The sequence below is a fragment of the Trichechus manatus genome, unplaced genomic scaffold (assembly GCF_000243295.1).
Source record: "Trichechus manatus latirostris isolate Lorelei unplaced genomic scaffold, TriManLat1.0 scaffold00031, whole genome shotgun sequence".
Taxonomy (NCBI): Eukaryota; Metazoa; Chordata; class Mammalia; order Sirenia; family Trichechidae; genus Trichechus; species Trichechus manatus.
Window position 1 is genome coordinate 12,316,256 of NW_004443967.1, and position 14,723 is coordinate 12,330,978.

At 51.9% G+C, this 14,723-nt stretch overlaps 1 protein-coding gene across 4 annotated transcripts in view; it reads left to right on the top strand.

The window, feature by feature from the left end:
- TACC2 (transforming acidic coiled-coil containing protein 2) overlaps window positions 1-10,836 on the top strand; it is an 83,624-nt gene extending 72,788 nt beyond the window's left edge. For 3 of the 4 annotated variants that reach the window (XM_004374911.2, XM_004374910.2, XM_004374912.2), the window contains 4 exons: window positions 6,565-6,725; window positions 6,976-7,082; window positions 7,809-7,929; window positions 10,268-10,836. In XM_004374911.2, coding sequence (XP_004374968.1) covers window positions 6,565-6,725; window positions 6,976-7,082; window positions 7,809-7,929; window positions 10,268-10,333 — 455 coding nt within the window. In that variant the 3' untranslated portion in view covers window positions 10,334-10,836. The remainder of the gene's footprint in view (window positions 1-6,564; window positions 6,726-6,975; window positions 7,083-7,808; window positions 7,930-10,267) is intronic. The other variant, XM_012555130.1, reaches the window with a different exon arrangement.
- Window positions 10,837-14,723: the final 3,887 nt, after the last annotated feature.

Genomic DNA, 14,723 nt, shown 5'->3' on the forward strand with positions numbered 1-14,723 from the left:
CACAGTCACCCACAGGCCACCATCTGGCCCAGCCGAGGACTGTCCGGCTCACCGGGAAGGAGATTTGGGGGATTGATTGTTTGCTCATAGAACAGGATTCAAGTCTCTAAATCCTAATCTTGGTTTAGACTCAAGTGACAAAATGCCCTGTTCAGCCTTTCCACAGGGTCAAGGGCAAGGGCGTCGGAGCCTGTGGCAGTCCAGCTGCCCCTCGCCTTCCTCCTGTGACCACCATGGCAGACACTGTTAATTGACCACAGCACTCTTTCCCGCTGAGATTGGACAGTGCCTCAGAATCCTTCTTAACATAGCATCCCTGGCAGCTAGTATGACAGTGCTGAGAACCAAAACCAAAAAAAATACCAGACCTGTTGCTGTCGAGTCGATTCTGACTCATAGTGACCCTATAGGACAGAGTAGAACTGCCCCATAGGGTTTCCAAGGAGGAGCTGATGGATTCCAACTGCTGACCTTTTGGTTAGCAGCTGAGCTCTTAACCACTGCACCACCAGGGCCCCAAAGGCAACCTTAATTTATAAGTTACAACACACCTAGGTCTTCCCTCTCTTTTTGATATATATTATGAGAAAAGACCTTGCACAAATTTCAAGCGCACATTTTTACACTAATGATCACTCTTCAGAAGATGATGCCGTGACTCTAGGGGGGAGATTGTGGTTTATTTTTATTTTTATCTATTTTCTTACTTATTTGCTTAGGTTCACAATATCCATTTTTAGAAAATCTTTTTCTCTTAAGAAAATGTGGAGTAGAATCCCAGCTCACTGGGAGCGCAGTTATGTGTCCAGGCTCGACACTCTGCTGGCAGATGGCCTCTCTCTCACAAACGTTGGGATCTGTGAGTCATAGCACACTTCTCGCTTGTCCCCAGATACATACAAGAGCAGCCTGGGGACTGTGAAGAGGCCCGCAATCGAACACTTTCCGTTCAATGAAGGGGCTTGCGTTTGGATTTATTGTCATAAAGGCCATTTCACCCCAGGACTCACAGAGGCGGCCCTTTGGGTGTTTCTGAGGTTCAGCCTCACGGCACATGCTTGCTATCAAAAAGAAATGTCTTTATTCCAGTGGTATAAGAATTTATGGAGACATATGGATGAGATTTTTAAAACATCTCTTGGAATTGAAAATGCTGATCAAAGTGCTTAGGATGCAGGATTTATGTCTTCTAATATGCAGTGTCTGGCAAATTGAGCAAAACCTCTTGGTCTCCTGGAGTCTTGGGATGTGAGACCATCCATTAGACCTGCCAGCATTCGTCTGGAAACATCCGTCTACATCTCAGAGTCATATGTTTTTATTTTTGTTGTTAGTGGTGACGTTTAGACAAATGTTGAAGGCAGAGTGGAGGGGCGTGGGCTTTTGCTCCTGAGAGAAGCCTGCCCAGCACCATCTTCTCTTGCTCAGCTGGCAGATGTGTAGCAGACGTACCCTCTTGGAAACTGAGAGGGAGAATCTGTCTAGTTGGCATAAGTGCCCTGCTCTGTGGTGACAGATTATTCAGCGCTGATGCTTCCTTCACAGAATATGTGTGGGGAGAGTGGTTCCAACAACATTTTCAATCCTAGACGGTATGAGAGGGGCATAGAATGTGAATCCAGCTGAGCCCCCGCAAGAAGGCCATCTGCCTTCCTCCCTCCTGCCCCGACTTAGGGATTGTGGCCACACGTGCCCACCCCATCCCTCACTCCTAATCCTTTCTTCCCCTCCCATACTCCTCCCTGCATCCCGGAGAATGGGTGTGTTTGGTCTGAGGGTCCGTCCGGCTCTTGGAGACCTGTGAACACACCCCCTTTTGAGCATTTTCCTGCTCTGGGCATTTTGAGTACTCTCTGGGGTGCTTCCGTGAGACCCCCTCCAGCATCCCTAGCTGCGAGCAACATTGTCGCTCAGGGTGGTACCTCCCTGTGTGTCTATTCCCCATCCTCACCCACCATCCTTTTCCTCCTCTGTTTTTCCAGAGCTTTTCTCATCTGTAGTGGTCATTGATTAGGGCCACCACGGATTTTCAGGTCCTCATGTCCTTGTAGAGGATAGTAAGGGACAAAGACATGACTGGGACTCATTGTCACTGTGGGCAGGCCTTCTTTCTGGCCAGGGCTCTGTGGAAACACAGTTATGTGTCTCATCTGGGTTCCATCTTGCCCTTGTGTTCTCACTCACCTAACCAGCAGCCCTGGGGGGAGGGGACACTCAGCCCAGAGAGCTTAACACTGAGGACCAGAGTGACTTCAGTTGCATTTTGAAGTTAAAACCAGTCCCCCCCTCCCCGCAACACTAGCTCCTCCTGGCTCCAGCCCGGCTCTGTGGCTTCCGTGAGGCTTTCACCAATGCCCTGTGCCAACGTGACATCCTGTTCTGCCATCATGGTGCATTCTCATCAAATGTTCTTTTAAAAGAGCCTGTGTTTTATTAAGCTCGAGTATCGAATATTCAGAATTCAGAACAGAGAGAGACGTCTGCGCTTTCTGCATTTCAGGTTGTTGCAAATGTTTCTTCTGCTTTCCTAACAGCTGCCCTGATTATCTGTTTTGCTTCCATTTTTTGTTGCTTCTTGCTCTTTGCTTGCAAAAGAAACAGGCAAGCCCGGTAAGTAAACGCTTTGCACCTAATTTGATACCTGCCCACTGTGAGCCTTGCTTTGTTTTGTTCCCTCCTATTTTTTTTCTTTTTTTCTTTTGCTTTCGTGTGTTTGCTGCACTCCCCACACGGCTTAATGGCGCTTAGTCAGAAAAAGGCGGAACAGTGTGCAGACATTGTTTTGTTGTTGAGTCTACAGCACCTTTGGTTTCTGGCTGATTTCCTGATTTGCAGACCCGGGCTGCATTTGCGATTTACAGAAAGAGTCGCGAAGAATTCTTGTCACCTCTGTCTCCTGGGAACACAGGAATTCTATTTTTAAAAGGGTTCGGGCGGGCAGGAAGGAAACTTGAGGCAGGCACAGTCTCTGCTTCAGGAAGCCAGATGGACTTCCCTTTGATAAATGGCTCCATTACCAAGTGGATGAGATGTAGACATGACCTCAAATAAGCCCAGAATGGTCGTCATACAGCATTGAGGAAGCAACTAAAATTCAAAGAATAAAAAGAGCTATTTGGTGACTAGTGGAACTCTGAATTGCCCTTTCTATTAGGGCTCTAGAGGTTGCAAGCAGATTGCTGGTAGTTCTGTTCTCTCTGGAGTCCCTGAGTAGAACAAATGGTTAATACGCTCTCAGCTACTAGCAGAAAGGTTGGCAGTTCGAACCCACCCAGAGGCAACTCTGAAGGCGGTGCTGGAGCTCTGCTTCAGAAAGGGCACAGCCATTGAAAACCCTAGTTCTACTCTGCACACGTGGGGTCGCCATGACTCAGGATTGACTCCGTGGCAACTAACAAGAACCGTTCTCGCTACATGTTAAAAAGCTTCTCCTTAATGGATCACTGCTTCCCACCATCTCAGCAGTTAAGGGTGACTGTTACAGGGTAGCCTTACGGACAACGATACTGTTGATAATATCCAAAAAACCCCAAACCCATTGCCACTGAGTCGATTCCAACTCACGGCCACCCTATAGGACAGGGTAGAACTGCCCCATAGGGTTTCCAAGGCTGTAAATTTTTACAGAAGCAGGCTGCCACGTGTTCTCCTGTGGAGCCACTAGTGGGTTCAAACCACTGACCTTTTGGTTAGCAGCCGAGTGCTTAACAGCGGCACCACTCCTTCTCTTTATGATAACCCAACAAACAGCCTGTTGCTATCGAGTCGATTCTGACTCATAGCGACCGTATAGGACAGAGCAGAACTGCCCCATAGGGTTCCCAAGGAGCTGCTGGTGGATTTGAACGGCTGACCTTTTGGTTGGCAGGCAAGCTCTTAACCACTGTTGATGACAGGTCATTGTTACTGGGTGCTTACTATGTGTACAGGGCTTTATCTGCATTCTCTCATTTAATCTTCCCACCAGTGCCCTGAGATAAAGTTTCCCCAATTTCGGATGAGGAAGCTGAGGCTCACACAGGTTAAATAATCTGCCCAGGGTCACACAGCTGGGACATGTCAGAGGCAGGATCCAAACCCAGCAGTCAGATTCCAGAGACTGGCTCTTACTCACTGCCCTGTGCAGCTCCGGGCTGCTGGAACCAAGCGTGCCATCATGTAACCACAGGCTGAGGGACATCGGGCATCTTCTGGCCAAGGGTTCTCAAAGTGTGGTCCCTGGACCAGTAGTATCGGCGTCACTGGGGAATTTATTAGAAATGCACGTTCTCGGGCCCACCCCAGGCCCTGGAATCAGAATCTGTTTTAACCAGCCCTCCAGGTGATTTGGATGTGAGACCCACTGCTCGTGGCCAGTCCCTCCCTCTTGGAAACGAGAACCTGGGACTCAGGAGCTCAGGACTTCAGAGCAGGTTGAGCAGAGCTGGAGGTAAAATCTGGATGGTGGCCCAGTTCCCGCCCTCCCCACCACGCTGCAGAGACGCGCCTAACGCGGGAACGCGGCAAGGCAATACTCTGTCAGGAGCTTAAGGGGAAGGAGCGCACAAAACCTCCCCGCTGTTAAGGGAGCCACGTCACTCCAAGAGGACCATGCGGGGACATGGGCACAGGCTCTGGGTTTGCGTCTGGCTCTGCTGCTTCCTAGTTGTGAGGCTTTGAACCAGGGTCTTAGCTTCTCAAGCCTTCCGTTTTGCCGTCTGTAAAATGGGGATAAGAAAACCTACCCCTCAGATGGTGTGAGGCTTCACAAGTTCATTCATTCCACACGTGTGTAGTGAGTCCCTCTGTGTGCCAGGCCCTGAGGACAGAGCAGTAGACAAAACAGACTCAGGTCCCTGCCCTCGTGAAGTACGCCTTTGGGGGGAGATGAGCAACCCATGCACATGTGCACACACATGCACACATGCACGCGCCTGCACACACGTGTGGATAAACGTGCATAAGTACACATGCAGCAACATGTGCACATGCATACACAGACAACACAGCACACATACACACGGTGCACATGTACACAGATGCAGGCATGCACTTAAACACATGCACACAGACATGCACACGTGTATGTACCCTTGCAGCACACATATATGCACATCACACAGATGTGTATAATACAATGGTAAGGAGTGATGACTATTGTGAAGAGCAAAATAAAGGAATAGAGTGTGGATTCAGGAAGGCGCCCCCGGGGAGGTGACAGGAGCAGGGACCTGTTTGGATGCGGAGGGAGCATGGGATGGTCTGAGGACGATGTTCCTGCAGAGGGGAAAGAAGTGTGGAGCCAGGGGCAGGAACTCACCCGGTGCGCAGGAGGCCGCGTGGCCGAGCCGGGAGAGCAGGTGAGCCATGGAGGAGAGCAGGAGGCCGAGGCTGGCAGAGAGCAGAGCACAGAGTTTGCTTCTGTCCCAAGTGCAGTGGGGGGCTCTGGGCAGGAGACAGGATGGTTTGTATCTTAGGAAGTTCAGTCTGAGTGCTGCGTGCGGGCTTGGGGGCATTGACCAAGGGGAGCAGTCAGCATGGCACCGGCCCATGGAAGTGCCCGGTAGGTGCTGGCCGCTGCTAGGGTTGTTGTGTGCCATCCTGCAGAGGAGCCCCTCCCAGGCAGCCTGGGCTGACACAAGGCAGGCCTGGCTCTCCTGAGTGCCTTTCCTGGGAGCTCGGAGCGGGGCTTCTCCTGCCCTGCTCTCTGCTATCACCAAGGCTCCAGACTGTTCCGAACAAACGGTTCCTCGCCCACCGGGGTCAGTGAGGGGCCAGCACTGAGGAGGCGTGTGCAGTGTGGGCGAGGGGCTGTGATGTATGGCCATCAGAGAAATGCCCATCAGGAGGCGTGGGGTGGAATGTTCGCAGTGATGGCCAAGGGCCGAGAGGTGGAGCTGACACAGGGCAGGTGCCCCCCCGGCTCCGCTGCTGTGCACCGAGCCAGAATCCTGTCTCTTTGGTGCACAACTGAGAGGCTCACGTCCTACGTGGACATAAAGAGCCCCGATTCTCCTGGAGTTAAGACGCTCGCTGTAGCCAAGAATGCTGCCTGTTTATGCGAGATGGAATTTCAGGGGAGACGGTTATGTCAGCCTTGGGCTCCTGGGGTCTTTTAAAGATGAGAAAGCCTCTTTTTCTCTTCCAGCAACCATAACCTATCTTGGTACCACTCAGGAAGGTCACCCTCACAGCCCAGGCGGCAGCACCTTTTCATCTTCCCTAATGTAAAATTCATGAGTGACTTTTTTTTTTTTTTTAATTTTATGGATGTGTGTGTTGTCAACAACCAAATAGAATCACTGAGGTCTCCAAAGTATATTTTTAAGGGGCTGTGTGGATCAGGTTGGAAGAATAGTGATGAATTTCCACCACATCTGATGCTGCCCAGGCCCAGGTTCTAGATGTTCCTCCCTTTAGAGACAGACCCTGGGTGGTCTCCAGGGAGTGGGTTCATCCCAAAGAAAAGCCGGGGCCCCGGGTGCACCCCACTAGTTAGCCCAAGTCGCATGGAGGGCTCCGCTGGGCCGGAGACGCGGCTTGAGTCCACGGGCCTGATCGTCTTGCTCCTGTCTCTTCTGCCAGAGGACGAGCAGCGGGAGAAGTCCGTCTCCCACCACACCGTCCAGCAGCTGGTCGTGGAGAAGGAGCAGGCCCTGGCCGACCTGAACTCCGTGGAGAAATCGCTGGCCGACCTTTTCAGGAGATACGAGAAGATGAAAGAGGTCCTGGAGGGCTTTCGTAAGGTGTGTTAGTGTCGGGGCCGAGCAGGGGCTGGGCGTACAGGTGGGTGGGGAGAGGGTGGAGAAGGTGGGACAGGTTGGGAACGATCGTGAGGAGCGCTGGGAGGGGGCTCTCGCAGGCAGTCTGTGAGGAGGGGCTTCTCACAGGCTGCGGCGTCTGGGGGGTTATACCTGCATCAGAGGATTCTTGGGGCTCCCAGTGCCACTGGGCATCTCTTCTTGTGGGCTCGACCCCTGTCCTCTGTGGTGTCAGAATGAAGAGGTGCTGAAGAAGTGTGCCCAGGAGTACCTGTCCCGAGTGAAGAAAGAGGAGCAGAGGTACCAGGCCCTGAAGGTGCACGCCGAGGAGAAATTGGACAGGTAGTGCGGCGCTCACCCGGCGCCTGGGGAGGGGCCTCTCCGAACCGCTGGCTGCCCGGGTCCAAGGGCACCCTGCGGTGGCCTGGAGGGGGCGGATTATGCATGAGCGTTTTTTTCAAGTGGTTCATGTTAAGGACTGTTGTTGCTGGTAGGTGCCATCATGTCTCCTTCCTACTCATTGGTGGCTCAGTGGTAGAATTCTCACCCCCCATGCAGGAGCCCTGGGTGCGATTCCCGACCAGTGCACCTCAAGTGCAGCCACCAGCATCCCTCAGTGGCGTCTTACATGTTGCTATGATGCTGGATAAGTTTCAGCAAAGCTTGCAGATTAAGACAGACTAGGAAGAAAAGCCTGGCGATCTCCTTCTGAAAATCGGCCAGTGAAAATCCTATGGATCACAGCAGTCTGATCCGAAACCAATCATGGGGATCTCACAGGACCAGGCAGCGTTTTGTTCTGATGTGCATGGCGTCACCATGAGTCCGGGCCCTTACACTATCAGTTAGCATTATTTTGACAAGCAAAGGATGCACGTTGTCATTTCTAGGATACCCGCTCAGTGCATTTTGGCATCATGGGAATAGGAGTCGGGGCAGTTCTCGTGGCATCCTGTGCTTGGGGCCCAGTCATTTGGGGCTGGGTCTACACTGTGCCCTGGCCCAGGGGTGGGAGGCAGGAGGCGTCCAGGGTGAATGGTGACATTCCCAGAACCCCCATCCCCACAGAGCCAATGCCGAGATCGCCCAGGTCCGAGGCAAGGCGCAGCAAGAGCAGGCCGCCTACCAGGCCAGCCTGCGGAAGGAGCAGCTACGCGTGGACGCGCTGGAGAGGACGCTGGAGCAGAAGGTAACGGGCAGCGGTGGGCACCTCCAGGCAGGTGGCGTTGCGCTTGGGGCCGGCCGGCCAGTCCATCCAATAAAAAGGGGTGAGAGGCTGTCCTTTATAGCACCCACTGCTGCTCCTGAGACAGAGCCAGGGTGATGCTCCCACTACAACTCACGCTTCCCAGGCATGTCCTCACTCTCCCGCCCGAAGATCCAGCGTAACGGCTCCCTTCTGCCTTTCCTGGACTACCGCCTCCATGGGTGTTTATTGCCATGTGTCATCCCTTTTTAGCGTTCATCCATTGTCTCATATTTTAAGCACCTGCTATGTGCCGACAAGGAGCCCTGGTGGCACAGTGGTTAAGCACTCAGCTGCTAACTGAAACGCTGGCATTTTGAACTCACCAGCTGCTCTGCGGGAGAAAGACGTGGCAGTCTGCTTCTGTAAAGATGACAGCCTTGGAAACCCTATGGGGCGGTTCTACTCTGTCCTAAAGGGTTGCTGAGTTGGAATTGACTCAGTGGCAATGGGGTTTGTTTTCTTTTTTAAGTGCCCGGCATAGTGCTTTCAGCCCTGTACCCAGTGTACTTACTGGTGGGTGGGCAGGGAACAGAGTCCCTCCTGGCATAGGGGACAGCCCGTGTTTTAAGGAGACCCAGAACCGTGATCCACCCAGGCAAGCTTTGTGTGAAGCAGTGGGTACTTCACCGACTCAGGGCTTTGTAAAGACTTTTGCACAGTGGGCTAAGCTCTGCCACGGGGCAGTTTACTTGGCAGCAGCTGACCGTGCCAGGCTAGAGCTTGGCGAACCTCCAGGAGTCAGTAGCTAATGGGTATGCTGGTGCCTCTCAGCCATCGGAAGGTGGATGTTAGTTCTAGTAAGTATAATAGCAAAGCTGTATTGGAGCCGGGTCAGCCTGCATTTGCGTGCCAGACTTGCCACATCTGACTGGCTCTGTGAGCTGAAGCATGATACTTAACCCCTCTGAGCCTTACTTCCTCACTGACAATTGGGGATCATGATGGTCTCCTTTAAGAGACCGAGTGAGATCGTAGCGCCTGGGATGTGTTTAGCGCCATAACAGCAGAGAAACGAGCAGCAGCTGCAGCAGTGGTGGTGATTGCAGGGGTGGTGTAAGTGCCGCATCCCATTCAGATCCCACCCGACCCCGTGCAGCGCCCCTCTGAGCTGTTGACCTCAGCGGTAAATTCTAGACCCGAGGGGGCTGAGGTAGTGTCCCAGGCCAGGCTCCCCCAGCAGGCGGGAATGTCATTTCTCCCCCTCTGCGAAGGGCTGATTCTTCTCAAGCACTCACACGGACTGATGGCACCCGGGGCCCTACCCAGGAACTCAGGAGAAGGTGCTCCGGGCTGGGGCCTGTCTCTGGAGGCTCCACCTTCCCGGGGAGGGACTCTACAGCCCCAGGGAGAGGCTCCGGTTAAGATGCAGGTCCCGTGGGACCTCAAGGAGGAACTGGCTACACAGCGTGACCCAGCATTCCAGAAAGATGTTGAACCGGCTCATTCTGTGGAGGCCAGGTGGGCCGTGGGCCGAGTCGCTGTCGTGGCACCCTAGGGCTCGCCACCCAGCCTGACCAGGAGTAGAGCTGGGCCAGCCGCGATGGAGGATCGGCCTGCTGGATCCCATTTCCTAGAGAGGAAAATGTTGTAGAGAGGGAAATGAGCCGTGCTAAACAAGCAGTGGGTCGATTCCCTTGGCGTAGGGTCAGAGGACAGGTGAGGCGTGCTTCCGGGGGTGTGGGGAACACCTGCGAAGCATCCTGCATCTGCCCCCGAGTGTCCGTCCCTGCCTTTCTCCAGACCTGGTGTATCCACAACGCCGCCTAGTGTGCATCCTCGGCGCACCTTGGGCTGTACTCTGCAGGGTTTCTAGGCGTAATGCTAGTGGTCCCCATCCAGGGAGACTGCCTAAGTCCTCCTTGTGACATTGCTTTAAAAAGCCACCATAGAGCTCACCCCAGACCCTCCTTCTGAGTCCACATCCTTCAGGGCAAACCAAGAAGGGAACCAATGCTAGGTAAGCCCCCTGAGTGCCTGTCACTGTGTAGAGAACTTTACATTCTTTCTCTCCTTTAATTATCAGAGAGACAGACGTTACCACCCACGTTTTGGAGATAAGGCTCAGAGGGGTTGTGTAACTTGCCCAAGGCCACACAGCTAGAGCTAGGATGATGTATACTCAGGTTGTTTGGCTCCAAGTCATTTCTCTTGCTACTTTCAATAACTTTGGGGGGACCAAGAGGCCTGGTGGACCCCACCCCCCTCAAAAGAGCCCAGTGACCCTTCTGATTGGATTGATTTCGGACATCAGCAACTTCCTTCTCATCTTCACTTTCAGAATAAAGAGATAGAAGAACTCACCAAGATTTGTGACGAGCTGATTGCCAAAATGGGGAAAAGCTAACTTTGAACCAAATGTCTGGACTTGACCGTTGGGTGCAATATGACCGTCGGCACACTGCTGTCCTCCCGGATACACGGACAGGCCGTTTGACTTTTTCGTATGCACTACTGTATTTCCTTTCTAAATGACATTGATTTGATTGTATGCAGTACTAAGGAGACTATCAGAATTTCTTGCTATTGGTTTGCATTTCCCTAGTATAAATTCATAGCAAGTTGACCTCAGAGTTCCTGTATCAGGGAGATTGTCTGATTCTCTAATAAAAGACACATTGCTGACCTTGGCTTTGCCCTTTGTATCCGAGTTCCCAGGGTGAGCAGCTTTTGGACTGAATATTATAAACGTGTACAGCTTGCACAGGGACTCTTGCCTTAAGGAGTGTAAACTTAATCGGCGTTTGACGATTTGTTTAAAAAAAAAAAAAAGGAAAGAAAAGAAAATGCATGTTTCAAATAAAATCTCTATTGTAAATAAATTTTTTTTCCTTTGGATCTTGGCAATAAGTGTGGCTATGGTTTATTTTCTGGGAAGGGTTGAATCTTTTCTCACCTTGGTTGCATAATAGCAGATTTGGCCTTTAGCTCTTCTCTGCCTGGGCTTATTTCTTTGTCCATAAATTTAAATACTATTTTCTTCATTGCCGGGGACGCTGGGCTTGTATGATGAAGCTAACGAGAAATATTGACTTGTTACTTAAACAATTAAGCAAATATATTGAGTTAGCTTCGTTTTTTTTTTTTACAAAGCTCCTTTGACCTTAAGGGGGGAATCTATTTCCTGCATTGGCTCAAGAAGTGGCAGGCTGTCAGTCTCCCTGTTCAATGCCTTCACGTGCGAAGATCAACCTGAAACGTAGTCCATTCCCCTCTAAAGGATTAGGAAAGAGAAAGTAATTACCGGTGGGACACAGGTAATTAAGCCACTTCTAGATTAAACCAACCAAGTGTCTGCTGTTAAATTCTTTAACTGCTCCTGACTTGCTCGGGGACCCTAGGTTAAAAGGCAGCTGGCAGGAGAAAGAGAAATTGGGAAGGTGCATCAGCCCCCTAGGACTTCCTGAGTGGCACAAATGGTTAAGCACTGGGCTACTAACCAAAAGCTTGGTGGTTCGAACCCACCCACAGGCACCACAGAAGACAGGTCACACACCCTCTCTGGGCCCAAATCTTACTGTACCAGGGCACACAGTACCTACCCATAGGGCTGTTCTGACAATGAAAAAGCACAGTGCTGGCCTCCAAGACTCTCGGGGTCCAGGTCCGCCACTGCTCCCGCAATCACTTTAATGCCAGATGTTTGCAAGTGTTCCCACGCACTGGCTGCTGAGGACGACTCGCCTTGTTTCACTTTGCTGGATGAGGGGAAGTGCATGGGAAGCCAACACCTGACCCCCCGAGGCATGGGGACCCCTTGGGAAGCATCCTGTGTCTGCCCCCAGGATTGGATCCTTGGTCTCCAAGACTACAAGGCCTGTTGTTGTTAGGTGCCATTGAGTTGATTCCAACGCATAATTGACCTCATGCAACAGAGCAGAACTGCCCCATAGGGTTTTCTAGGCTGTAATCTTGACAGGAGCAGATTGCCAAGTCTTTCTCCCACGGAGCTGCTGGGTGTGTTCAAACTGCCATCCTCTCATTTAGCAGCCGAGCGCTTAACCGTTTGTGCCACCAGGGCTCCTAGGTCCCCAGGCTCATAGGCTCCTTTGCGTGGAGGCTGGAGCGGAAGGAGATGCAGAGAGAGGCCCAGAGGAGGAAGTGTGCCCACGTGGCCTGTGGGCCCTTACATGGACTCTTCAGTCTGATGTGGGGCCCTGCTGTCAAGTCCAGGCTCAGCTCCCCTATTGTTCTCATGGACTATGAAAACAATGCTCCTTGTTAGCGGGCTGGGAACAGCAGTGGGCCACCCGGGAAGGTCATCGTAAGGCTGGCGCACTCGGCTGCTCTCTGTCTCACCCACATGTGTTTCCCGTGGGCTGTCCATGGTCCAGTGGCACCTCCCCAGGCTGGGGGCCCTCGGCTGGGCAGGGCTGCCTCAGATCTGAGCGGAGAACCCAGGATCCCTGAGCTCAGCCCCATAAGAGAGTGGTGGGCACCATCCCCCGCTCCCAGGCCCAATCTTCTGAGGCCTGGACTGATCCAAGGCCAGGGGTCCTGCCTTGAGTGACCACTAGAGGGAACCCAGGGCCTGCGCTGAGTGGTGCCCCACTCGTGCCCAGAGGGCATCCCTGAGTTGACCGTGATGAAAGGGTGGGATGTCTGCATGGTCCAGTATGTCAGACTTTTTAACTGAAATATTACACGGAGCCCTACATTCCAGGGTCAGCTCACTGGGAAAAGTTCGGCAGAATGGGAGGAGGGATGGGAGCAGCATGTTGTTGTCGGGTGCCGTCGAGCTGATTCTGACTCATAGCAACCCCACGGGACAGTCAGAACTACCCTGTGGGGTTTCTTAGGCTGTCATTTTTACAGGAGCAGATCACCAGTTCTGTCTCCCACAGCGCTGGCACAAAAGGAGCGAATATGTCCATTTGTACACAGACGTCACTGAGACCCTCCTCCCCCAACACACAAACACACACACGCACACACACACCGTGCTCTTGGCACCAGGCCAGGAAGGACGCAGTGGACCCAAATGCAAAGAGAAGAGTGCCAAGAACCACCTGATGGTTGGAGAAGAGCAGGAGGGGGCGGTGCGTGCCTGGGTGATGTCCCATCCACCCTCTCAGGAGAAGAGAGTGGTCTGGTCTGATGGGTGGCCTGGCACCTCAGGCTGTGGCAGCAGGAAGGCAGGGCAGAGGGAAGGTGGCTAGAGAAATGTCATCCGTCTGAGGACCTGGACCCCATCTGATGTCCAACCAGAGGGTCTAGTTATGCTAGTCATGATTTGCCCCCACACCGAGGAACACAATGTCACCATGAACAGTCATGCAGAAGAGGGAGAAAATGCCTGTGACATTGTTGATAGGTGCTGTCGAGTCGATTCCAACTCATAGCAACCCCATGTACAACAGAACGAAAACACTGCCCAATCCTGTGCCAGCCTCATGATCGTTGTCATGCTTGAGCCCATTGTTGCAGGCACTGTGTCAATCCATCTCATTGAGTGTCTTCCTCTTTTTCGCTGACCCTGTACTTTACCAAGCATCATGTCCTTCTCCAGGGACTGATCCCTCCTGACAACATGCCCAAAGTATGTAAGATGTCGTCTTGCCATCTTCCCTTCTAAGGAGCATTCTGGTTGTGCTTCTTCCAAGACAGACTCGTTTGTTCTTTCGGCAGTCCACGGAATAGTCAATATTCTTCGCCAACACCACAGTTCAAAGGCGTCAACTCTTCTTCAGTCTTCCTTCTTCACTGCCTAGTGTTTGCATGCATATGATGTGACTGAAAATACCATGGCTTGGGAAAGGCGCACCTTAGTCTTCAAGGTGACAACTTTGCTTTTCAACACTTTAAAGAGGTCTTTTGCAGCAGATTCACTCAATGCAATGCGTCTTTTGATTTCTTGACTGCTGCTTCCATGGGTGTTGATTGTGGATCCAAGTAAAATGAAATCCTTGACAACTTCCATCTTTTCTCCATTTATCATGATGTTGTTTATTGGTCCAGTTGTGAAGATTTCTGTTTTCTTTATGTTGAGGTGTAATCCATACTGAAGGCTGTGGTCTTTGATCTTCATCAGTCAGTGCTTCAAGTCCTCTGCACTTTCAGCAAGCAAGGCTGTGTCATCTGCATATCCCAGGCCTTCCTTGAGTCCTGATGCCCCGTTCTTCTTCGTATGGTCCAGCTTCTCCAATTATTTGCTCAGCGCACAGATTGTGTAAGTATGGTGGAAGGATACAACCCTGACGCATGCGCGTGACATAGTAAGTGGAAAAAATCGGTTAAAAAAGTTAGTTGTTGTTAGTTGCCATCAAGTCGATTCCAGCTTATTTTTAAAAATGTATTTATTAATAACAACATGTTGAAAGAATGTACTGTTAATGATGGCTAACTTTGGCTGTGGAATTCAAATGATTTTTATCGTTAAAATTTTGCCTCTGAATTTGTGCCTATGAACATGTGTTAGGTTTGTAAAAATAATACTTGATTTGTAAGTGTGAGAGGGGCTCACAGGCCCGGCCCAGGAGTGCGGGCTTTGCCTGAGGACCCTGCCGCCCTGCTGCCTGCTCTTGAGGGCCTGCTTCTACCCCAGGGCCTCGGGAGGGCAGCCCTGACATGGGGCTCCTGATCCCCCCCTCCTTGCAGTGAAGGCAGTGTCACTGCTCCTTGCAACCCACCTTCTTCCCCGACCAGGTCCCGTCACTGTGCACATCTCTGGTGAGCAGCGAGGTTGAGAGGTGAGCAATAACAAGTTCCTTTTGACCCAGCTTCAGAGCCCGACTTTG